The sequence below is a fragment of the Aspergillus caelatus genome (assembly GCF_009193585.1).
Source record: "Aspergillus caelatus strain CBS 763.97 unplaced genomic scaffold BDV27scaffold_102, whole genome shotgun sequence".
Classification (NCBI taxonomy): domain Eukaryota; kingdom Fungi; phylum Ascomycota; class Eurotiomycetes; order Eurotiales; family Aspergillaceae; genus Aspergillus; species Aspergillus caelatus.
In genome coordinates this window covers 86144-108387 of record NW_022475365.1, presented here as the reverse complement: position 1 = coordinate 108387, position 22244 = coordinate 86144, and the positions used below count along the sequence as shown (strand labels likewise).

The 22244-nt window shown below is 48.7% G+C and overlaps 6 protein-coding genes across 6 annotated transcripts; 3 read left to right on the top strand and 3 right to left on the bottom strand.

Moving 5' to 3' along the window:
* The first annotated feature begins 47 nt into the window (after positions 1 to 47).
* Positions 48 to 1367, top strand: BDV27DRAFT_3032 (4'-phosphopantetheinyl transferase family protein). Its single transcript, XM_032076273.1, has one exon. The coding sequence runs from the start codon at positions 307 to 309 to the stop codon at positions 1336 to 1338; it is 1032 nt and encodes a 343-aa protein (XP_031926990.1). The 5' UTR covers positions 48 to 306; the 3' UTR covers positions 1339 to 1367.
* Positions 1368 to 1402: 35 nt separating this feature from the next.
* BDV27DRAFT_129313 (1-acylglycerol-3-phosphate O-acyltransferase SLC1) lies at positions 1403 to 3105 on the bottom strand. The gene is made up of 3 exons (XM_032067162.1): positions 2907 to 3105; positions 2095 to 2842; positions 1403 to 2028 (listed from the first exon to the last, which is right to left on the bottom strand). Exons 2-3 carry the CDS (start codon positions 2804 to 2806, stop codon positions 1862 to 1864), a joined length of 879 nt encoding a protein of 292 aa, XP_031926989.1. The 5' UTR covers positions 2807 to 2842; positions 2907 to 3105; the 3' UTR covers positions 1403 to 1861.
* A 373-nt stretch (positions 3106 to 3478) lies between these two features.
* On the bottom strand, positions 3479 to 6585 carry BDV27DRAFT_3011 (anaphase promoting complex subunit bimA). The gene is made up of 4 exons (XM_032076264.1): positions 5992 to 6585; positions 5725 to 5898; positions 3825 to 5668; positions 3479 to 3765 (listed from the first exon to the last, which is right to left on the bottom strand). The coding sequence occupies exons 1-4, from the start codon at positions 6326 to 6328 to the stop codon at positions 3694 to 3696; spliced, it is 2427 nt and encodes an 808-aa protein (XP_031926988.1). The 5' UTR covers positions 6329 to 6585; the 3' UTR covers positions 3479 to 3693.
* Positions 6586 to 7929: 1344 nt separating this feature from the next.
* On the bottom strand, positions 7930 to 11519 carry BDV27DRAFT_3007 (uncharacterized protein). The gene is made up of 3 exons (XM_032076263.1): positions 10952 to 11519; positions 10167 to 10883; positions 7930 to 10111 (listed from the first exon to the last, which is right to left on the bottom strand). The coding sequence occupies exons 1-3, from the start codon at positions 11071 to 11073 to the stop codon at positions 8272 to 8274; spliced, it is 2679 nt and encodes an 892-aa protein (XP_031926987.1). The 5' UTR covers positions 11074 to 11519; the 3' UTR covers positions 7930 to 8271.
* A 178-nt stretch (positions 11520 to 11697) lies between these two features.
* Positions 11698 to 16974, top strand: BDV27DRAFT_2995 (E3 ubiquitin-protein ligase SSM4). The gene is made up of 2 exons (XM_032076260.1): positions 11698 to 15168; positions 15222 to 16974. The coding sequence occupies exons 1-2, from the start codon at positions 11844 to 11846 to the stop codon at positions 16781 to 16783; spliced, it is 4887 nt and encodes a 1628-aa protein (XP_031926986.1). The 5' UTR covers positions 11698 to 11843; the 3' UTR covers positions 16784 to 16974.
* Positions 16975 to 17651: 677 nt separating this feature from the next.
* On the top strand, positions 17652 to 21758 carry BDV27DRAFT_2990 (uncharacterized protein). The gene is made up of 2 exons (XM_032076258.1): positions 17652 to 21132; positions 21192 to 21758. Exons 1-2 carry the CDS (start codon positions 17796 to 17798, stop codon positions 21596 to 21598), a joined length of 3744 nt encoding a protein of 1247 aa, XP_031926985.1. The 5' UTR covers positions 17652 to 17795; the 3' UTR covers positions 21599 to 21758.
* The last annotated feature ends 486 nt before the right edge of the window (positions 21759 to 22244 follow it).

The window sequence follows — 22244 nt, the reverse complement described above, 5'->3', positions numbered from 1 at the left end:
GCCCCGCATGATAAGGCGTTCCTGCACGGTGATCAAATTGAGAAACGTGACCTCTGCTTATTCTGTACGGAGAATTTATGAATCTCTGTTTCTAGCTGAGTGTTCTGTTAATCAAGAAGACAATTCGACATATTCATTAATAACCATGGATTTATGATGGTGGTTGAGCTATTCTACTATTTGCTCTACTAAATACTCGGTATACTTCACAAATAAACATTCCCCGCACTGAAGGCAGTCTATCAACAAAGCTGCTCTACGTCTCATCACCCCGCTTCATAGTACTCCATCCCCAGCGCCTTAAACATGCAATCATCACAAGATGAGCCCAGCAATTACATGGTACGGTGGTATATCGACACTCGGGACCTAACAGCAACCACCTCATCCCTCCCTCTACTGGAAACACTCCAACCATCAGAGCAGGAGTCGTCCAAACGTTTCTATCACCTAAAAGACAAGCATATGTCCCTTGCCTCTAATCTCCTGAAATATCTCTTCATTCACCGAATATGTCGCATCCCATGGAGCCAAATTACCATCAGCCGAACGCCAGCACCACATCATCGGCCTTACTTCAACCCTACAGGCTTCATCGAGACTGCAGCTACAGACAAGCCAATTCCAAACATTGAATTTAATGTCAGTCATCAAGCATCCCTGGTAGCTCTCGCAGGGACGATTCTGCCGCCGTCAAGCAACAATGACTCGATTGCGCCTACCAATGTTATTAGAAACACCAATCCCACCACTACACCCCCCGAAACTATAACCCAAGTAGGAATAGACATCACCTGTGTGAACGAGCGCCGCAATACCCCAGAAACTAGGCAAGCATTGGAGGAGTTCGTCGGTATTTTCTCTGAAGTCTTCTCCCAGCGCGAGCTGGATACCATCAAAAGCTTGCATGGAGTGCCTTCACATATTGGTAACGACGAGGACGGCCTTGTGAAATACGGGTTCCGGTTGTTCTATACCTACTGGGCGTTGAAAGAAGCATATATCAAGATGACTGGGGAAGCGTTATTGGCACCGTGGTTGAGAGAATTGGTGTTCACGAATGTTCTTGCGCCGGAGCCCGCAGTCCGGGACGTGCAACCCTGGGGTGAACCGTATACTGGGGTCAAAACATGGTTGTATGGGAAGGAGGCGGAGGATGTGAGAGTTGAGGTTGTTGCATTTGAAAAGGATTATCTTATTGCTACCGCGGCAAGAGGAGGTGGTATTGGGCGGGGAAGTGGAAGAGCTGGTGCAGATCCATGGCAGCGGTTGGAGAAGATTGACATCGAAAAAGATGTACGACCTTGCGCGACGGGTGTTTGCCAATGTTTGAAATAGATTTAGTTTCGTCCCCGCTGACGTCGTGCCGCAATTCTACGTTTATATAAACATGCACGTAAGGTTCGAACAGCAAGTGGATATGCTCTATTGATCTGGTAGCCTACATACAGAATGGGTCCAGGATATACAACGGGAGGGGGAAACCCCGGTACTCCTGAACGGATGACATTATATACACCTTGGGGGTAAAAGATCCTATCCACGAGGTATAGGAAGCGATTATAATGAACGTTTCATCGGGGCCGACCGCTCTGTCTCAAGTTGTTTCTCATGTCTACAAGTAATGCAAAACCCAGGCCCTTGTTTCTAGACCGAATTTATTGAAGTGTCCTGTCACGGGTTCTGTGCTGGAGAACAGAAGACAATGATTATTAGCGGGTGGTACGAGGGACAATAACGCCCGGTATTCATGTCTCATGTCGCGTTTCAACTTGTTCGTGCAATGATGCGGGGATCTGGCGTTCGATGAAGGGGATGCCGAGGAAGTAAAGGGTTATTGTCATAACTCAATGCAACGAAGTCAGATCTCAACGGCAGTAGAGGTACCATTGGCAAGCGAGTTGTCAACCTCGGTATCGTTCTTCTCGGACATCTCGAGTAGAGTCTTGAGCATGGATTCGCGAGCCGACTGAGTCAGGGCATCGACATCAGCCGCAGTCAAACCCTCAGTACTGATGGGAGGGAGGACTACGATGTGTCAGTCTCGTTCACATATGCATTTGCTCAAAGGGGATAAGGATAGGAAAAGCGTACCTTTGACCTGGATTGAACCAGCATTGAACCTCCAGTGCCGGGGAGACAGAACATGCGAGTAATTCTCAGAAACAACAGGAACAATAGGGACCCCGGCTTTCACAGCGAGATGGAAAGCGCCCTTCTTGAACGGCAATAGCCCCGGCTTGTCCGAGTAGCTTCTTGTGCCTTCGGGAAAGATGAAGACACTCTGACGGTGGTTGCGCATCTCCTCTGCAGCGCTGTCGAAAGCCTTTACAGCCGTCTGGCGATTGGCCCTGTCGATGAATACGGTGCGAGAAAGAGACATGAACCAACCAAGGAAGGGCACATGGCGTAGCGATTTCTTGGCCGTGACACTGCAGTACGGGGGAAAAATAGAACCCAACATGAGGACATCCAGCTCCGATTGATGGTTTCCGATAAAGACCGCTGGCCGGGTGGAGAGATGCTCCTGGCCTTCAACAATGTCAAAGTGTACACCGGTTGTATACCGCATGACCCACTTGAAGCTGCGCGCGGTGGCCCATTGCGACACCCGTCCGTAGCCGACCAGGCGCAAGACAATCGAAGCGATTACGCCATAAGTGGCACATAGGAGAAGAGAACCGTAGGAGGCCAAGCAGCGAGCAACGAACGCTGCGCGGGGAATCTTCTGGCCAAGGGTGAAAAGTGAAAGCGTGACGACGACGAACGAGCTAATGCCCGAGGCAACGTAGGACAGGAACGACATGGTGAGAAGAACAAGAGGCTGTCTATAAGAAAAATCCTAGTCCCCAAGTTGAGCGTTAGAACTATATAAGCTGTCTAAGGAAAGAAAGGAACATCCTTACTTGCTACTGTCCAGTTGTGATGAGGTCAGGCGAGAGAGTCTCGGGAACAGCAGGGGTACACGGGAGAATCACAGAAGCGGTTGGGGCATGGCAATGGCCGATATAAATATTAATAGAAAGAAGAGACTCCCACGAACACTTAGAAGAAGAACATTAGGAATATTAAGGACCCCAATAAAGTAGACAAATGCAGTGAAACTGAACTACCACACAATGGTCTTTCCACTTCCGCCTTTTTCTGGCGAATTTTGTTGGGCCGCTCACCGCCTTCCCTTCCCTGATGTGCAGGTGACAGTGCATTTCATGAGCGTCTTACTGGCTTTACCTCGGTTGAGTTCCTCCAAATGTACAGAGTAAAAAAGAATGTTTGCATAAAGATAAATTGATTATGAAAATGCCTCGCACGACAGACGGTATATGTCCACGAATCTGTCGCCTGGTGTCTTCATGTCTCATTCGCAGTTAAAACGCGAGAAAGCCAACCCACGCTAATGTACAGAACCAAAGAGCCTGGACACCTTTTCGAGAGCCTGATGCTGGGAAACGCACTCTCTACCCAACCGGCCTGTTAACGCCCGTGTAATGCTGATGCTCACGCAGATTTGACCCAGAAAGGAGAAAAATAGTGAAAAACGCCAACCGTCATGAATTAGAACCCCAAGCAGGGACGTGGCTCAAGACCAAATGTTGAGAAACCGAAGCAGATGAGAGCAAGGTAAAGAATATGTCATATGTGCGGATGTTTAGGAAAGCTTGGGACCGGGGTGGGAAAGGAAAGCCGTAGAAATCAAGCCATATCTTCATCGTCCTCCTCTTCGTCATCTAGTGATTCCATAGCGTCCTTTATGTATTGTGCCGCCTAAAGGTAGAAGGGTTAGTGATCCTATCACCATCGTGTAACGTTGATATGACCCTTACCTTGGGATCCAAATTCAATGCCGTGGTGAAGTGCTTGATAGCATTGGCCTTATCATGCAGCATTTTGTAGAGTTTACCCAAGAGATAATGCACATTTGCTTCGTCTGGGGCCATATCTTTAAGGATCTTCAATTCTGCTAGAGCCAATTTGAGCTCTTGCAGTTTCATCAATGCGCGAGCCTTGCGGAACCTAGCAAGGACGGAATGCGGTGCCAATGAACAGGCTCGTCCATATTGAATCAGAGCTGCCTTTGGGCTGTTCATCTTTTCCAGGACCAGACCAATACAACAGATGAGCACCGCATTTGTAGGGTTAATACTTGCTGCGTTACGGAAATGTTGTTCAGCAAAGTCAAGTTTGCCCATTTTGTCGTATACGGTACCCAATCCGTACCACGCATTGTAGTGGCGGCTATCGGCACTGATGCCCTGCCGATAAGCATCCAGAGCTTTATCGTATTCTTCATTTGCTACATATTCGTGTCCCTGCAAGGTAAAACCATAGGCGAAATGAGAGTCTAATTGTGTCGCTCGCTTGAAACACTTTAGGGCCTGGTCGTGATCGCGTTGGTGTGAGAAGGAATTGCCAATGGCGCACCATGCTTGGGGTGATAAACGATCGACCTCCATTAGCTCATGCGCCAAATAGGCTAGTTCGATATCATTTTTCAAATGCCAGAGAACAGTCGAGTAAATCTCCATATCATCCAACCTGGACGGTGCTATGTTTCTCACCCGCACGAAATACTTCTCGGCGTCTGAATACATTGCTTGCTCATAGTACGCTCGCCCGATTTGCGAAAGAACCCAAGGCGTTTCTCGCTGACCCTGAGAAAGCGCATTGAATATTTGTATAGAATCAGTACACCGATAACGACTCAAAGCAAAGTATCCCGAAGCCAATTTTGAGAAAAGCTCCAACAGCCAAGTCAGGGCTTCAATGGACTTCGACTTTTCAATCGTCGCGGTTTTAGAGGTAACATTGGCAGTCCCATTATGAACAGTCGATACAGGACGATGTTCTTTCCCATCGCTCTCGTGTATCTCACCGGCATGCTTCCTATTGCCGCTCACAACACGACCTACACTCGTGCTTGTCGTAGTACGCCCCTTAGCACCAGTAGCTTTTACCTTTTTGAGCTCCCTGCCATCCTTTGTGCCTAATGCAGTGGTTGAGAGCTTGCTAGTTGTTGGCTTAATCTGGTTGAAAAGACGTACGCTGCGGCGTTGAGGAGCTCCTGGTTCTGTTGGTGCCGATGGATGAGCTACCTGACCGGAAACCGTTCGTTTGCGGTCGCCAACTCTGGATCCCGTCATAGATTCCTTTTCTACTTGGGTTGTCGTTTGTTCCTCTTGTTCAACTCTCATTCTCGTCCTTTGTCTAATACCCGTAGGCTTCATTTTCGGCGGAGGATCCATTGCATGATCTGCCCCGAACGACTGAATAGTGCGGTTTTTTCTGGCCGGAGCTAAGGGAGGCTCCCACGATGTATCCCCAATCCCATTAGCCACGCGAAATTCATCAGACTCACTGCTCTGGCCACCCGGGGTTTCTGTTCCTTCCCGAACAGCTGGTGTTGATGTCCCATTCGATGCCACACTGACTGTGCTTCCGTTTAATTTCTCCCATAAGGCAGAGCTTCCATGTGTAGTGCCTGAATCACTGCGGGACGCGGCAGACATAAAGGGGTCCAGGCTGGGATTCACATTTGCTGAAGCCTGCAACGGCCCACCTGCAGGTACAACTTTGTCAGGGGGGAGATCGATATCTTCCTGTGATGACGATAGAACAGAAAGTAGTTCGGAGCTCATTTTGTAAATATTAGGGACTCGAATATTGACACCTTCACAGGGCGATCAGTTTTTTAGTGCAATGCTAGGGCAGGCATCCAAAACTCACCTGTCTCGCACAAACCCAGAAAGGCATCCCACATAAAAGGATTCAGTTTCAAAGCTTCGACGTAGCATTCTACTCCCTTATTGAGGTCTTTATGAGCGTGCCATAGTTTACCCTGCAAGCACAGAACAGCGGCCGCGTCGGGTAGGTGCTGCCTGCGTGTTTCGCTGTGTTTGTCTATACATTCGACAGGAGATTATTAGCCTCAGCCACATTGACGAGAGTATTTAGCCTACGTATACAGTGAGAAACGAAGGACGGAATGCTTACTCCAATGATTCTTAGAAGTCCAAAGGCTTTTGCTCCGTTCCAGCGCCGTAATGCCATCAAGATACTTTCCCAAGTCCAGACACGCCTGCGCATACACATAAGAGCAGCCCAAGTGAGTACCCCTCGACCCAAAGTTCTTGCTGTAATCATAAGCTGCCTTTATCTGCCCGTTGAGTAGATGGCATAGGGAGAGTAGATAGGAAGCCTCCGATGTTCGAGGTTCATAGGCATGCAGACGACCAGCAAGGAATAGCGCATTTCGGATCAGATTGTTATCAAGATGATAGTATATTAGCTGCCTCAACTGCCCCGATATATGGGATGTCGACGGCGACATGTTGGGGTGTGAATGTTTAGGCTTGAGGGCACGGAGAAATCTGGCGATTTAAGAACAAGGCGCGGTGTCGGTCGTGACGATGGTGGAGGATCGAGTAGATAGGTAGGAAACAATCAGGGGCAAGTTGGCTCAAGAAGAGCAAGCATTTGGTAGGCAGTACGTGAGACCTAGCGCTCTTTGATAGAAATTCCGGCGACGAGGGAACCACAAGGTTCTTTGTGATGCGCGGATGCAAAGTTGTGTTAATAGCCAGGGGACCGCCGACCGAGGGAAATGAGTGATAGTATCGCTCTGAGAGACGTTTCCCTATAGCTTCCTTCACAGAATCCCTCAATTGTTTTACCCGCGATATTATACAGGGTCGTGTCTCGGAGAGTGAATGACGTCCGGCCAACTCGTGACGCCCCTTTGGGCCAGATTAAGACTCAGAGGAGAGTAAATTGCATGTCGCGAATGATGGTCGAACAGTTGAAAGAGGAGAGCTGCGCGGGGTCAGCAAAGTCTCGCCAAGAGAGATGCAGTGGGATGTGGCAGAGGCGATCCTGATTGTCGTCACGATGTCTTTTCAGCCATCAGATGTTTTGGGGCGGCAGTTCAATGCACCACCTTTCAGTGGCTGGTGGAGGCGCGGGCGCTTGTCTGGTTGTGGTGGGCAACGCCATTCCCTAATCGTCTGTCAGTCCAAAAAGTTCCACCAGCGAACTAAAGTACCACGTTGAGCTTCCGCACTAGCTTCGATCTTGATCTGTCGCTATTAGGGGAAATGGCCTAGTTTCTGTATATATAACCTAATATCTACAAGGAGCTATCGATTGCTACGATCTACAACTATCTACATTCATTCTGAGCACATCAAACGACACGACCGAAATTAATACTTCAGTACTACTAATCTTTGGACGACCGATCAACATGGCACAAGTTTGTTTCCCTCAATTCCATTATACCCTGTTTGTCTCGTATGTCCATGGCAGCTAAAGGGCTGACTCTCTCTCAAGAAAGCAGCAAAAACTCTCGCGACTCGAAATGCCTCCCTTTTACTCCGTACCCATATCACTACTTTTTGTCTTCATGCAGTCTTCCTACTTCTCCACTGGATATTCAACCGCCCACGCTCTTTAACGCCTTATATTGTCCTTGCGTGTCCGACTCTAGCTATCGAATTCTATCTGGACCGCCTCGGCCGTCCACGCTATAATCCCGCTGATGGCTCTCTTCGCTCTCCTGGAGAGGACCTTGGGGCAGCCGGTTTAACAGAATATATGTGGGATGTCTTGTATTGGACATGGGGTTGTATTGGCGCGGTCTGTGTCTTTGGCGATCGGGCCTGGTGGTTGTGGATTGTGGTGCCCTTGTATTCCGTCTGGTTGGCATATACCACTTTCACAGGGATGAAGAGCGGACTTGCCGGAATGGGCGGAACAGAACCAGCTGTTGCGGAGAGTAAGAGGCAGAAGAAGATGGAGAAAAGGGGAGGCCAGAGAGTACAGTACCGATGATCTGCTGGAATCAACTATTGCATGTACAGTATGGGCGATCTCCTCGTTATGAAAGAATTGGGTACAATATCTTACAATGTTGAGCATACATAGTATGAAGAAAAATGTGTTGAATTACGTTCTCACATGAATGTACGATAATGATGTGCACATATATAGACTTACAAATCCACTGGTGTGCTAGTGCATACAACAATCATTAGGCTGCAGGAGTATACGCAAACATAAAAAAAATCAGCAATATAATGTACCGAAACATACTCGCAGAAAACTATGTGGGGAATAATTAAGGTCATGATCAATCTGATAGGATAATCAAGCTAGTGGGAATGAATAAAAGAGGGGGATATCATTCATGAGTGTATCGCGTTGCACCGAACCATATATTCTCCAATCCACACGGAATTTGGGTTCGCAGCAAGCAAACTTTGCGTATCTTCTGGATCATAGATCGTCTCTAACAGGTGTCTCTTCAAGGCTGTCGCCCGAGTTCTGCATACTATATGCAGCAGTCTCGGTGGTGTCCAGAATGAAGTCGCCTTCGTTGGTAGCAGTCCTTGTGTGCTGTTCCTCTGTGCTTTCCAAAGGAAAAGCAGGCTCGCTTGGGGTGTAAGCATCGCTGCTAGTGGCAGACTCCGCAACAGGTGTAAAACCTTCAGGTTGTTCAAAGTTATCCCTTACAGAGTCTTCACCAACGGGCATGCTAGTAGCCGATGAGGATGGAATGGAAGCCGTCCTATCGTTTGCAACATAATCTCTCTGTGCTTCGGATTGCGTGGTTCCATAAATAGCGTGTAGTTTGTCCATCACGTCCTGGGCAAAAGAAGGGTCTTTGCCGGCGAGCAGCTCGGAGACGAGGTTTTCAATAGCTTCATAATGAGCGCTGGAAGGGCTTGGTGCTTGCGGCTTATGAAGGTTGTCGGTGTCATCGAGTTGGTCGCGAGCCACCTGCTCAAGTGACTTAGATGATCCCGCTCCAGCTGATCTTTCAGCTCCCGCATAGTTTTCACGAGCACGATTTAAGGCACTGTGAATATTCTCGGGAACTTCCTCGAATTCGGCTCCGCCTTGTTTCGACATAGCTTCAGCTGCAGCTACGCCCCAGGTGGATCTCGTGGTGTCTTCCTCCCTGCCAGTTTGCTGGGCTGTGAGTGGGTCGGTCTCTATATGACTATCAGATTCCGCACGAGCATCAGATGGCTCCAGTTCTTCGCTTGAAGATTCCTCGCCCTCCGACGTGACTTGGTCATGTGCTATAGGTGCATCGTCAAGGCCCAGCGCTTGGTCTTCGGATTCCGCAATACCCTGTGCTGCTGAGCTAGCGTTGCCGGCTTCATGCTGCATTGAAGCTTCGTGATATGCAGAGTCTGTATCTAGGGTATGCTCTTGGGGAGCGGGTTTAGTCGGCTCACTAGGCATTGGCCGTCGTGGAGGAGGGCCGGACCTAGTATCGAAGTTGTCACTTACTTCCCGAGCCGCAATCTTCCATCTACCGACATCTTTCAGCCTGGAAAGCTCTTTCGCGGCAGCTTCGGCGGTATCCATTCCACGAGATAAGATATCATCTGAGAGTGCCCTGGCATCTTCCAATTTTGGATGACGCATGCCAACCTCCCGGAATTTACCCTTCCAATCTTCAAACTGTGCTTTCAGTGCATGATACCTTGCCCAATCTTTGTAGGTAACACCATCCATCCAAGCCCAGCGCATCCCTATTTCCTGAAGCCCCAGGTCACGCACACTGTCAAGCACATCTAGGGTAGAATTTACTGTGGCAGAGACACGGTGCACTAATTCCTGATCAAATGAATTGTGCCATTCTCGGATAGCATGAGCGCGATCCCTAATGATGACTGCGGCTTGTCTGATGTCCTTAAGAAGTTCACTTTGCGCCGTTTGCTCCGCGGGAGAATATTCATTAGGCAAAGCCTCAGTCAACTCGCTTATACGAAGCTTGACAGCCGAGAGCTCGTGTTCCACAGCGGTTCCCAGAGCCGTTACAAGGCTCTCCCCATGATACTTGGCCCCGCCATTTACATAATCCCCGGCAAGCTCGTATAGGCGCTCTTCAAGATCTTCGATACCCTTATCAGCAGCCACTGAAAACTTTTCCTGCCAGGTCCGCAGGTCTGACTCGATCTTCTCCCGAGTTTGTGCTGCCAATTCTGTAGGGGACAATGCGCGAGATGTGGATGCAACCACAGTTGTAGAAGTTGTGGAAGATGATTCGGTTTTGCTGGCTTCTGATGATGTGGGAACAACACTAGCCTGTCGTTCCGAAGAGCTTGAGGCACTCGAGGTCAGCCAACTGAGGGTATTCGGTAGGATCAAAAACTCACTTGTTGACCTCATCCACAACCTTGCGCAGCTGCTTTCCCTCACGATAGCTGGCTAGCCTCTGCCCGATTTTGACTAATTGAGGTTCAACATTTTCGGAGTAAAGACCGGTAACTTGTGGCCACAGCCAGCTGTTCACAAAATAGATAACGGATGACCATGACGTTTGAGCATAGGGCATGACCGTAGTTGTTAGAACATTCTGACCAGAGGTATATGTCTTTCCAATGAAGGGTCTTGTCCGAGCAAGGAAAGGTTGAATATAACCAACGCATGTTGTCTCAAAGGCGGAGTTCGCCTTCTGATAGTAAGGCGACACCGCTGCCGTGACCCTTCGGACTTGAGGTGCTACCTCGGCATCATACAACTCGCTCGCACCATCCTTTGCGGATTGTAGAAGAGGCGCAACTTGCTTTTCCCACTGCTTGGATCCGTAAGCATAAGCCTGGTCCAAAGCAGGTGCACCATATTTATCATAGCCAAGCTTAGCGGCATCCGCGGCAGGAGTATAAACCTTCTCATTGAGAACCACCACATACGGACGGGCTTTCTCAATGTAAGGCGCGCCGTAAGTGTTGTAGTATGGAAGAAGGTGGGGCTCAACATAGGATCTGGCGACGAGATACGGCTTGCAGACTCGCGGAGAGGACTCGTTCAAATCCGATAGTTGAGCCGGGCATCGGAAAAATGGGGTGAGCAATATATACCAGATACAAAGCCTAAATTAATAGGTTGTTTGTCAGATCGTGGCTGTAAAAACTATACCAAGACATGAATGCAAGCATACCGCACCACCAATCCGAGCGTCCATCGGAAAATATTTGTGTTTCTAGATTTTGGTTGGACCGCTTTATTTCCCACATCCTTAACAATGCCTTCTGAGGCATGCCCGCTATCTGAGGTGGTCATCGCTGGTGACCTCGCCTCGGTAATTGGAGTCTGTTTTGAGTCGCTAGATGCTAGCGCTTGCGTGCCGTCGCGCGTATAATTCAAATGATTACAGGACTCGAACAACTTGCCGGAGCTCTCTAGATCATCGCAATTGCATCACGGAGCCACACCGTCTGTGTTTCAGCAGAAATTGGAACCGGAGGCTAGACTCGATAACCTAGCCCTTCGCTAAGTTCAACAAGACTCTTACGCGACGAAGGTCCAGGTCTTGGCGCGTGTTTTTTTGGTGAAATATGATGCACTTCGTAGAAACCAATAAATACAGTCAATAAAGAGCTGGTTTATCCCAATACGTAAAAATTGCTCGAAGAAAGTTCAACCACAATAGCATCAAACTAACAGGGACTTCAGGATAAATGCACGAAGGCTGAAGTGAGGTCATCGTTTAGTTCAGCCCATCTGCCGTCTTACAACATGTTACACTAGGGTACCTCACCGGTAGTTATCAACTCTGTCCCTAGCTGTAACATACTGTAACCCCACGTGATACAATATGTGGCGTCTCCAGTGCTGAGTCATCATCTCCTATGGTAAACTGACATCGATGCTTGTCATCATTTCTCAAATATTCTTTGTTTTCGAGGGTAAGGGGACTTAGCATAGGTACCCTAGCTCGCCGGCCTCATATCTCACTCCTAGTCACTTTGCGACTCGGGGAAACTATAGACATGGTATCTTGTTATCGCTTTTAATGACGATCGGATCGTCGACTCAAGCTTGTCGAAATCATGGAACCCCCGACCGATCAACGCTTCGACTATGCAGGAAGCGCCGCACCATCTTTTCCAGACGTGATGAATGACCCAGCGTACGCTACAAATTACAGAGGAAAGGAAAGGGACTTGGAAGAACCTGATACTTGCCGAATATGTCGGGGCGAAGGTACGGAAGAAGAACAACTGTTCTACCCTTGCAAATGCAGTGGTAGTATCAAATTTGTCCACCAGGCATGCTTGGTGGAGTGGCTATCACACTCACAGAAGAAGCATTGTGAGCTGTGCAAAACACCGTTCCGCTTTACAAAGCTATACGACCCAAACATGCCTCGGGATTTGCCAACGCCACTATTCCTGAAGCAATTGTTGGTTCATAGCTTTCGCACCGTGGTGACATGGCTGCGATTCGTTCTTGTTGCATTCGTCTGGCTTGGATGGTTACCCTGGTCCATGAGGGCGATCTGGCGAGCACTGTTCTGGCTTGCAGATGGCCGCTGGTCCGGTGGGGATAACGCTATGCAAGGACCGACCCAGGAACGCCTTTCTCAAGTAATTGCAAACAGCACTGCTTCGCTTCATGGTGCAGGTGTTGCGACAAGCTCAGCCCTGGCCTCTACATTTGAAACAAACACGGCCGATACGCAGTCTATGCCGTCACCGCCATCGTCAATGTTTAGCTTCTCATCAGGCGAGCCGCTACTACTCACCATTGTCAAAAAATCATTTTCTGCCCTTTTCTTTCCGGCGATGTCCTCAAGTTCCAGTTCAACAACCGGAAGGACTTCAAATATAACGGTAGGGTTCTATAAACAGCGGCATCCCTCGTGGCTGTCTGACGTCAAATTTTTGAATAATATGACACCGTCTCCCACGATTAACAATATTCTTATCGACACATTGGAGGGCCAATTAATTACGTTGCTTGTTGTGATATCCTTTATTTTAATTTTCCTGATCCGTGAATGGGTTGTCCAGCAACAACCGATGGCCAATATCGCCGATGGAGAACGAGAAGCGGCTGTCCAGCTAATAGCGAATAATCGACCAAATCCTGTGGACGAAAATCCTCGCCTAGGAGATCATAGACATCTACATCCAGACGACGAACCGCAGGAACAGGAAGCTCACGGCCATGAAGATGGCTTCGGTCACGCTGACGATGCCTTCCCTCACGCTGTAGCTGAGGCGGACTCCCCTTCTAGGAACATGTCGGCTCGGGATGATGATATGGCGTTTGTGGATGAACTCAGTACATCGGCTTCCTTCCGTCGGAATCTTGAGAGCGATGACGATGAATCGAGCAATGATCTTGCAGCGGAATCAGCCTCCCAGATCAATCAAACCTGGCCAGGCGTCGAGACCTTCAGGGACCTCTGGTCACGTGGTCACGGTGACCCTGAACAGGTCCTAAGAATCATACACGAAGAGGGCCGTCAGGATGAGCTCGGCTGGATTGTCACAGCCATGACAAAGCTTCAGCGCAGTGATAGTCCTATAGTATCCTGGCCTCATAACCAAAGCTCCCCAGGCCCATCTAGTTATGTCCCGCGTCCGGGCGAGACAGACTCGGAGCCTACAAGGCTCAACACAATCGCTTCCGCAGGTCCATCGCTACCGGATCCTCACTGGAACACTGGATCTCAGTCGTCAACTCCTGTTGGTCGGCCCTGGGATATCGCGAGCCCACACGCTAGAAATGATACTGCTATGGACCAGTTGCACACTGACTTCGCTTTCGATTTCCCGGAACTCGAACCTGGAAGCGAAGAGGATCGGGAGCCGCAGTCAGATGCTCGTAGGTCAGCAAATGACTTGGTTGGGGCTGTCCAGGAATTTACTTCTGATGACCCCTCAAGTGCAAACAACACTGCCAATTTGAACCAGGAACCAGCTGCAAACGTGCCGGCGCCAACACAGACGGATCATCCCAACCCTGCGCCTCCTAGGAATTTGGTTACCAAGCTCTTTGACTGGTTCTGGGCCGACATCACGCCTGATGATCAGGCTCAAGAACGCCCACAACCGGATGAGGAACACGTAGTTGAGGATCCTGCATTGGAAGAACCCTTTGTGCCCTTGCAAAACAATCGACGCCTTGCCAATGCCGGCGCACAGGATAATCAAGGGATCTTTGCGGATGCCGGAATCGACGGGAACGATGTTGACGCTGTCGAGGACGGTGATGACCTAGAGGGGATTCTAGAACTCATTGGGATGCAGGGTCCGATATTCGGTCTCCTACAGAATGGTGTATTCAGCGCGCTGCTTATATCATTCACAGTTTCCGTCGGAATTTGGCTGCCTTATCTTTGGGGTAAAATCGCCCTCGTCCTTCTAGCCAACCCTATACAACTGGTCTTTGGCGTCCCGATGACGGCAGTATCAGTTTTTGCAGATGTTACACTTGACACTTTAATTGGCATCCTGGGATATGTCATGTATGGGGTCAGTCTTATCGTCAAACTGTTGTTGAGTCCCCTTAGTGCTCTGCTTCCTCTGGGTGACTGGATTCCTCAGACAAAGTCTATAACCACCGCTTCACTTTCGCTCATTGATGCCAGCAGTCATCGGCTAGGCAACGTGATTAGTTCCTTCTTTGTGTTCAATGAGTCGGATGTTCCCATGTTCTCTGTCCTCTCTCACCAAGCACTGAAGATACATGAAGAGCGTGTCACCAATTTGTTTCGGCTATGCTTTGGAATAGGCAAATTTGTGTTGTACGACTTCCCACTCCAGTTACTTGCTATTGAAGTGCCTGATTCCCAGTCGTTCAAACACGGAATTGTCGATTTCATCAGTGTAATACCCCAGGCTCGCGGTCAACTTTATAAATTTGGGAACCAAGTACTCTTCTCTTCCAACACAAAGTGGTTTAATGCAAGCATGACGGGATTAACTTCAAGTGCCATAACTGTGGATTACGAACTGGCCGTATGGGGCACCAAGGATCGGGTCATTGCCATTTTAATGGGCTATCTCTTAGCGTCAGCTTTGGGTCTGCTGTACCTTCGTATCACTGGCCTGCTATCTGGTGCGGACAGAGGGCAGAGGGTCGAAGGCATAGTTGCCGACGTTCTGCATCAAGCTGGTGGGGTTATGAAAGTCATCTTGATCATCGGGATTGAGATGATCGTTTTCCCGTTGTATTGCGGTACTTTACTTGATGCCGCATTGTTACCTCTCTTTGAGAACGCTACCATTGCATCGCGCCTTGAATTTACATCGTCGTCCCCACTTACGTCATTGTTTGTGCATTGGTTCATTGGCACCTGTTACATGTTTCACTTTGCTCTTTTTGTGTCCATGTGCAGGAAAATCATGAGAAGTGGTGTTCTCTGTAAGCTCGACCTCCCCTACGTTTCGATGATGTCTACTCACAGCATTTCATAGATTTTATTCGCGATCCTGACGATCCGACCTTTCATCCCGTGCGCGATGTTCTAGAGCGTAGTATCACCACCCAACTACGCAAGATTGCATTCAGTGCTCTTGTGTATGGCGCTCTAGTCATTATTTGCCTTGGTGGTGTCGTCTGGGGTTTGTACTATGCATTCGACGATGTGCTCCCTATCCATTGGTCTGCCACAATGCCAGTCCTAGAATTCCCCGTCGATCTCCTGTTCTACAACTTCCTCATGCCGCTTGTGATTCGATCAATCAAACCTTCGGACGGATTGCATGGTCTCTACAATTGGTGGTTCCATAAGTGCGCACGCTTCTTACGACTGACCAACTTCTTTTTCAATGAGAGGCAGCCCGATGAGGAAGGTTACCATGTACGACGGTCTTGGTGGGCTATGCTATCGCGGGCAAAAGGAGATACTGGTCACCCTGTAAAAAATGGAGAACAGCGACGTGACGCTGATGACAAGCATATTGATACCTACTTTGTTCGGGATGGTAAATTTGTCCGCGCCCCTGCATCTGATCAGGTCCGGATTCCTAAGGGTAATTCCGTGTTTCTGGAGGTGTCAGAGTCAAATGAAAGGATCGATGGCCTTCCCGAGACGAACGAGGGACTACACAGCCGAGCGAATCCCATGTTTACGAAGGTCTACGTTCCCCCCTTTTTCCGAACGCGGATTGCCGCATTCATTTTCTCGATATGGGTGTTCGCGGCTGCTACTGGCGTAGGCGTCACAATTATTCCATTGGTCGTCGGCCGGAGAATGATGTCGTCGCACTTCCCCAACCGACCTGTGAACGACATCTATGCCTTCTCAGCAGGCATCTGCATAGTTGGTAGCGCTGCCTATCTTGCGCTGTACTGTCACACCAGCTTTGCTGCGGTGAAGGACCGTTTTAGGCCATACTTACAGTCTCCTCGCCAGGCTTGTCTCGGGTTGGCTGGCGCTGTAGCCAATACCCTTCGGCTCGCCTACATCGCTTTGGCGTTCTCAGTCTTCTTACCGTCACTATTCGCTCTGGTAATGGAGCTTTACGTGTTGGTTCCCGTGCATACGTACCTGGATGGTGCACAGACACACATTATCCATTTTGTGCAGGACTGGACTATCGGAGTACTTTATGTCCAAATGGCAATCAAATTCGTACTCTGGTATTCCACGTCTCGTCCCGCGGCCGCTCTCAATGGCATTTTCCGCGATGGTTGGCTGAAGCCCAATGTCAAGCTCGCCACGCGAGCTTTACTACTTCCAGTCATACTCTTAACGGCAATCGCGGTTGCCTTGCCGTTGTTGGGCGGATTTCTGGTCAATTCGACCGTATTTTATTCCACCCCCGAGGTTCAGTTCAAGGTCTACCGTTATGCATATCCTCTTACATTGCTTCTGAGCTTGCTGTTCTGGATTGGTTTCCTCATAAATCAACAGGTGGAGAAATGGAGGGTCAACATCCGTGATGATGTTTACCTAATTGGAGAGCGCCTTCATAACTTCCGCGAAAAGCGGGCGAAAGATGTCGGTGTACCCCGACGAGTGATCACGGGGTGATCTGATGTTGGCTAAAGTACAAAAACTTTTGAAAACAATTTTTTTTGAGTTCTTCAATTCGTGTACATTCTATGACTGATGAATAAACCTTTTTTTTCGCTTCCGATTACATTCACGTTGTATATTTACTTTATGGCTGCCTGGTCCATTTTGTTACGGAGTATGTGGGTATCCACCCAAGTGGGTCTTAGCAAACCCTCTGTTGTTTTTCTTGCTTTCTTTCTTCCGCCTTTTTTTTTTTTCCCTTTTTCAAAAGAAAAGAGCTCGTTCTCTTCCATATAGAGTACATCCCTTACTAGATTGCATAATAGATCATTTTTTATTGTATTGTATTTGGAAATGTAAGGTTCGGTATGTACATACTTTACAGACTAGATAAGATTAGTCGGGTGTACCATGATCAACTAAAGGTATGATTGATCTGGTGTATACATAGGTAGTATATTACCCTGTAACACTTAAATGACTTGCTGAACACTGTTACTCCATTCATCGAAGGCAAGCAATTACCTATCCAAAATCTCCCAGACTGACTTGAACCATGAAAGATCTACCTAGCTAATCTGTATGATGAGCTTAATACTCTGAAACAGGCAAGGATGTGGCTTGTGCAGGCGATGCACGGATGTCATGCATGCGCCACTGCTAGGGAAATGGCCAATCATTGACGTATACACCTGGAGCCTGGGAATCGCGGCTGCCTGCCACGTGATGCGCCAAGCTTGCGCGGACTTGTGGCTTGGCGATGGAGGCTTTACTGCACTCGCCACTCCCTATTGGTTAGGCAACAGAATTCCTGCCCACCTTCAATCTATTCTTATTCCTCCTGTCGCTCTTTGCCCCTCGACTTTGATATCTACTGAACATTTGTTGAAGCTGCGCGACCAAACACTCCTAGCAACAACAGTTTTTGAGATCATGCATTGTCACTGGTAACGGCAGCGTGTTATCTGCCCATGCTCTGAATCCCTGTTAAATCTTACAATTCGTCCCGGACAGCCTGCGCGCCAAGATGTCCGTTCTCCGTCATGGAGGTTCGTACCTCCAGCGACGCCTTACCAAGATGTATACAGATACCAAGACCTCTTGCGAGAGTGTAACGACTGCTTCAAAAGCTGTTGACGATCCGGAACTAGTTGCTCTTCACCGGAGTTTTCGAACACAAAGAGACAGGCTTCTGGCATGGGGTCTAGATTGGAGCGACGCCAGCGCTGCGCAGCCGAATGACATCGATGAATCGTTAACACAAGCTGGCTACAGCGATGTTGTTGCCAGTGTCATGTCTTCTATTCAAGAGCTTCTCAATGAAGCAGAACGCATTCAGCATGCAGGCACTTCCGACCTACCCCCCAAAGGCGCTCGGTCAGACCCACCTTCGAAAGATGGTCTTAGTAGTCTGCCACTTAAGACGCACTGGACTGACGAAGATATCAATCGGTCTAAGCACCTTCTCGCCGACCTAACGGCTTGCATTGATACCCTTTATGACCTGTCCCGCTCGCGACGCAACATGACCTCTAGTGGGCAGTCGGCTACCAAGGCCCGCTCACGACAATACCCTGGGTCAACAGCAGAGGATACTATTTACACTGTTTTCCCGGATTCGAAATCATATCATGGCGCCTCTATAGACACCAAACACCCCAAAACACAGCTTGATACATTTGAATATTCACCGTTTCCCAATCGCCCCGCCTCAACCCTCGAAAAGCCACAACTCGATAAGTCATTAAGCAAGATATCCCAAACTACCAACCACTACATTATTGATCGTTCGGCTCTGCAGCTGTCCGGAGCATCCCACGACAATAGCCCCCCGCCTTACGAAATGGTAGCCGCCTCCACCAATTCGCGAGCCATTGGGCGCATGAAGACATCAGCATCACCTTTTCTGCGGGGTACGAAAGATTCTACTGTGACCATTCTGGTTGAGTTTACTCCCATGATGCTTGAAAACTCGGGGGCATCTACAGCACCAGGAATTCAACGGTTGGACCATGTGCATCAGACACTTGACCAGCTTGTCCAAAACGCCCGTGTTTCCCATCTGGGCTTATTGAAGTTTCTCGGCTACTATGTTGATATGCCAAACTCCCGATACGCCTTTATCTATCAGATGCCGGTTGACTACTTTCCCTTCTTGCACAACCCTACCGATCTCTTGAACGGGCTAAAGCCCAAGCCTTTGTTGTCGCTCTTTGAGTCGGGTGAAGAGTATCACGTCCCCAACCTAGAAACTCGTTTTCGCTTGGCTTATGACCTTTTAATGGCCGTTTTACAACTGCGGAGCCAGAACCTTGTGCACGGAAATATTAATAGCAGCAATGTTCTTATCTTCCCTGGATTGACAAACTCAAATACCGATGAAGTTGGGCTCACAGAGAACTTACGACGTCCTTACCTGACCTCGTTCGCTCAGTTTTCCGGGACCAGTTCATCACCTGAACCTCTTTCATCTAGCATGTATCGTCACCCAGATGATAAGAGGTCTCTGGGAGATGACGCTTCCTGGGCATATGACCTTTACTCGCTTGGCCTGGTATTGATGGAAATCGGTCTATGGACGCCTATCAGCCGTTTGTGGAAGATGAAGTACAACAACTCTATGTTCAAACAAAGAATAGAGAATGTTTATCTTCGGAAGCTGGGTCCCAAGTGCGGTAGCGCATACCTTCATGTGGTACAGCTCTGTCTAGACGCACCCAACTTCCATCTTTCAACCCAACCGTTCGATGATTTTAACCTCAGGATTCCTCAGACATTTCACTATCCTGTGCTAGATCTGTCCGAGCCTGAGAGTATCTTCTCGTTCTCCATGAACTTCATATACACTATGTCCAAGATCGTTTGGTCTTGCTGCAGGATCGATCTTTTCTCGGCACCCGGAGCTGAGGAGCTGGACGATTGCCTCCCACTTGCTCTTGTTCCAGGATCCGAGCCCGCGGCTACGAAAGAGCCTGTCAAGGACTATAACCCCACTCCCAAGCCTTTTGTTCCATATACCGAACCGTTTGCCACGCTTCCCACTGCCGAAATGAAGCTAATAAGAGAAAAGATGGGCTTAGACGAGAGGAAAGTGCGGAAGAGAACGTTTAAGAAACTCACCAATGTTGAAATACCTCAGGAGCATCTCAACGAATGGAACTTTCAAATGTTACCTCGGTTGAGAAAACTCCTCCAAAAAATATTAAAAGACTCATCCGAGTCGTGCAGTGTCACTCTCATGATGACAGGCGAGGCTCATGAAAGTGCCAGGACGACAATCTGCGTGACGTGTGCTAGCGCGAAAAAGGTCAGGGCTGCCTTGAAAAAATACTTCGTTCTCGATCGGGAGGATTGGGATTTGATCGTTCTTCGGGGCGACATTCAACGCTCAAAAGTCCCTCGGAAGAAACGTCGTAGGCCAGCAAAATCTGGTCCGGAAAGAACCGACGTGCCTGCATCTTTTCATCCGGACCCAAATCCTTGCTATCAGCCCCGGCCTCTCTGCGGTGCCTCCATAGGTGCCTTCATGAATGAAGAGCACTTACCTCCGGTAACTTATGGTGGGGCCATTCTGGTGGACGGAATGCCGTACGGTATGACCGTGCATCATATGTTGGAGTCGCCCAGTGATCAGGAAGACGGCGACGATGAAGATCCCGGTGCTCCTCTCCGGTCGGCAGGGAACTGGCCTCGAGACCCTGCACCCCAGGAAGCAGAGTTCATGTACAGCTGGTGTGATGAAAATCCGTCGGAACTTGAACTTGAGATCTCAGAGGATGAGGACGGCGACGATAATTCCATTTCCCTTAGCCTAGAAGGAACTTACGACGACTTCAACCTCTCCGATGGCTTCTCCTCAGATGAAGACGCATTTGACATTGATGAGGATGAAGACTCGGCCTCAGTAGGTGACACGGCTGGTATTGATCCAGGCGACGAGCCACCCTTGTTCGTCACCCAGCCAGCGATCGATGACGTCCATGAAGATTTTTTCCCATGTCCCGAAGATCGTGACGATGAACATCTAGCTTCTCACTCTCTTGGGTTTGTCCATGCTTCTTCTGGTGTCAGACGCTGGACACGCAAAGGCATCAAACATGAAATTGATTGGGCCTTGATCAAGATTAACGATGATCGGATCGATGCCCGTAACATAGTGTTCAGTCAACGTCCTATGCAACAGACTGAGACCATTTATTTGAACGATATTGCACGCCTAGAAGATCTTGGTGGCTTGAAAGTTCATTGTTGCGGTCGAACCAGCGGCTTGCAAACTGGGCAGATATCTCGAGCAATGACAATTGTAAAACTCCACGGCCGACAGACTTTCTCGACGAGTTTCTGTGTAGACGGGAACTTCGGTGGTAAGTAAGCATACCCAGGAGCCCTGGTTGCGTTGGATATCCTCTCTAACTTATTCTAGTTCCCGGCGACTCGGGAGCTTGGGTCTTCGAAAAGTCAACCGGTCGAGTATGCGGCCACGTCCTAGCTTGGTCAGAGAAAAGCCACACGGCATACATCGCCCCGATGGAAGTCATGTTAGAGGACATTGCCCGCACCCTGGACGCGACATATGTCAGTCTACCAGGCTATCCACATGAGTCTTTCTCGTATCCCACGCCCGGCTCCTCCCACTTTGAACCTCAAAACCCAAGATATCGCGCTCCGCTCCCACTACCAGAGGAGCTTCCAGTTGGTATCGGACGTCTACGTTTAGAGGACCCTAGTATGGGCCCGGCGCACCCCAGCCGAGCTCGAGAGGTCTCCACCCCTTATCGAGGAATGCCCATCCTGACCCCACCGCGCAGCTTGGAGAGGCAGCTCGCATAAACTTCATTTCCTTTCGTTTTTCTTTCCTTTACTTCCTTATATCCATCCTCATACCGCAGTTTCCTGTTCTTTATACCCCTTCTCTCCCTTTTTCTTTTCTTTTTTAGTAGCTATCTCGAACCCTATATATCGTCATTCGTGATTCTGTTCCTACCTGTTTTTTATGGTTATGATTATACATGAGTGGATGGGAAAGAATTAAATAATACCCCCTTGCGCATTTGTTACATAGTTTCTAATCTCACTTTCAGACAATGGGCGATTAACTTCATAGGGCATATAATAGTCTCTCCTTTTGTCTCTCTCATTCTACTTTGTGATCAGGACAAGATTCCATCATCTTGAAATTGACGTCTGGAGAAACAAAGTTGTACATAGGACTGGGTTAAATATACTGGATAATCATTCAATAATCTCTTTACGTACTACTACTACTGTGCAATTGTCTTAAAAGTTTACAACAGCGCCAGTCGATTTTTTCTTAATATCCAAATGCTGTGTCGCAAGCCTAGAGACCAAGTTGCTACTCTGATATCTTGAGGTGCTTTTAGTATCTTAAGATTGATTTTTTTTTTAACTAGAATGTACTGAACACATAAGGATTAATGCTTAATAACTGACATCAAACACATCATATACATCAAAA

What these genes read in the sequence shown, in the direction of transcription:
- BDV27DRAFT_3032 (XM_032076273.1), top strand. Translation starts at nt 307, where the DNA reads ATGCAATCATCACAAGATGAGCCCAGCAATTACATGGTACGGTGGTAT.
- BDV27DRAFT_129313 (XM_032067162.1), bottom strand. Translation starts at nt 2,806, where the DNA reads ATGTCGTTCCTGTCCTACGTTGCCTCGGGCATTAGCTCGTTCGTCGTC. An exon ending in TGGTTCAATCCAGGTCAAAG is followed by an intron (nt 2,029 to 2,094) that starts GTACGCTTTTCC and finishes GACACATCGTAG; the next exon opens with TCCTCCCTCCCATCAGTACT.
- BDV27DRAFT_3011 (XM_032076264.1), bottom strand. Translation starts at nt 6,328, where the DNA reads ATGTCGCCGTCGACATCCCATATATCGGGGCAGTTGAGGCAGCTAATA. An exon ending in TCTGGGTTTGTGCGAGACAG is followed by an intron (nt 5,669 to 5,724) that starts GTGAGTTTTGGA and finishes CGCCCTGTGAAG; the next exon opens with GTGTCAATATTCGAGTCCCT. An exon ending in CATTGAATTTGGATCCCAAG is followed by an intron (nt 3,766 to 3,824) that starts GTAAGGGTCATA and finishes TTCTACCTTTAG; the next exon opens with GCGGCACAATACATAAAGGA.
- BDV27DRAFT_3007 (XM_032076263.1), bottom strand. Translation starts at nt 11,073, where the DNA reads ATGACCACCTCAGATAGCGGGCATGCCTCAGAAGGCATTGTTAAGGAT. An exon ending in ACGCTCGGATTGGTGGTGCG is followed by an intron (nt 10,884 to 10,951) that starts GTATGCTTGCAT and finishes CTATTAATTTAG; the next exon opens with GCTTTGTATCTGGTATATAT. An exon ending in GTTGTGGATGAGGTCAACAA is followed by an intron (nt 10,112 to 10,166) that starts GTGAGTTTTTGA and finishes GAGTGCCTCAAG; the next exon opens with CTCTTCGGAACGACAGGCTA.
- BDV27DRAFT_2995 (XM_032076260.1), top strand. Translation starts at nt 11,844, where the DNA reads ATGGAACCCCCGACCGATCAACGCTTCGACTATGCAGGAAGCGCCGCA. An exon ending in CATGAGAAGTGGTGTTCTCT is followed by an intron (nt 15,169 to 15,221) that starts GTAAGCTCGACC and finishes AGCATTTCATAG; the next exon opens with ATTTTATTCGCGATCCTGAC.
- BDV27DRAFT_2990 (XM_032076258.1), top strand. Translation starts at nt 17,796, where the DNA reads ATGTCCGTTCTCCGTCATGGAGGTTCGTACCTCCAGCGACGCCTTACC. An exon ending in TGTAGACGGGAACTTCGGTG is followed by an intron (nt 21,133 to 21,191) that starts GTAAGTAAGCAT and finishes AACTTATTCTAG; the next exon opens with TTCCCGGCGACTCGGGAGCT.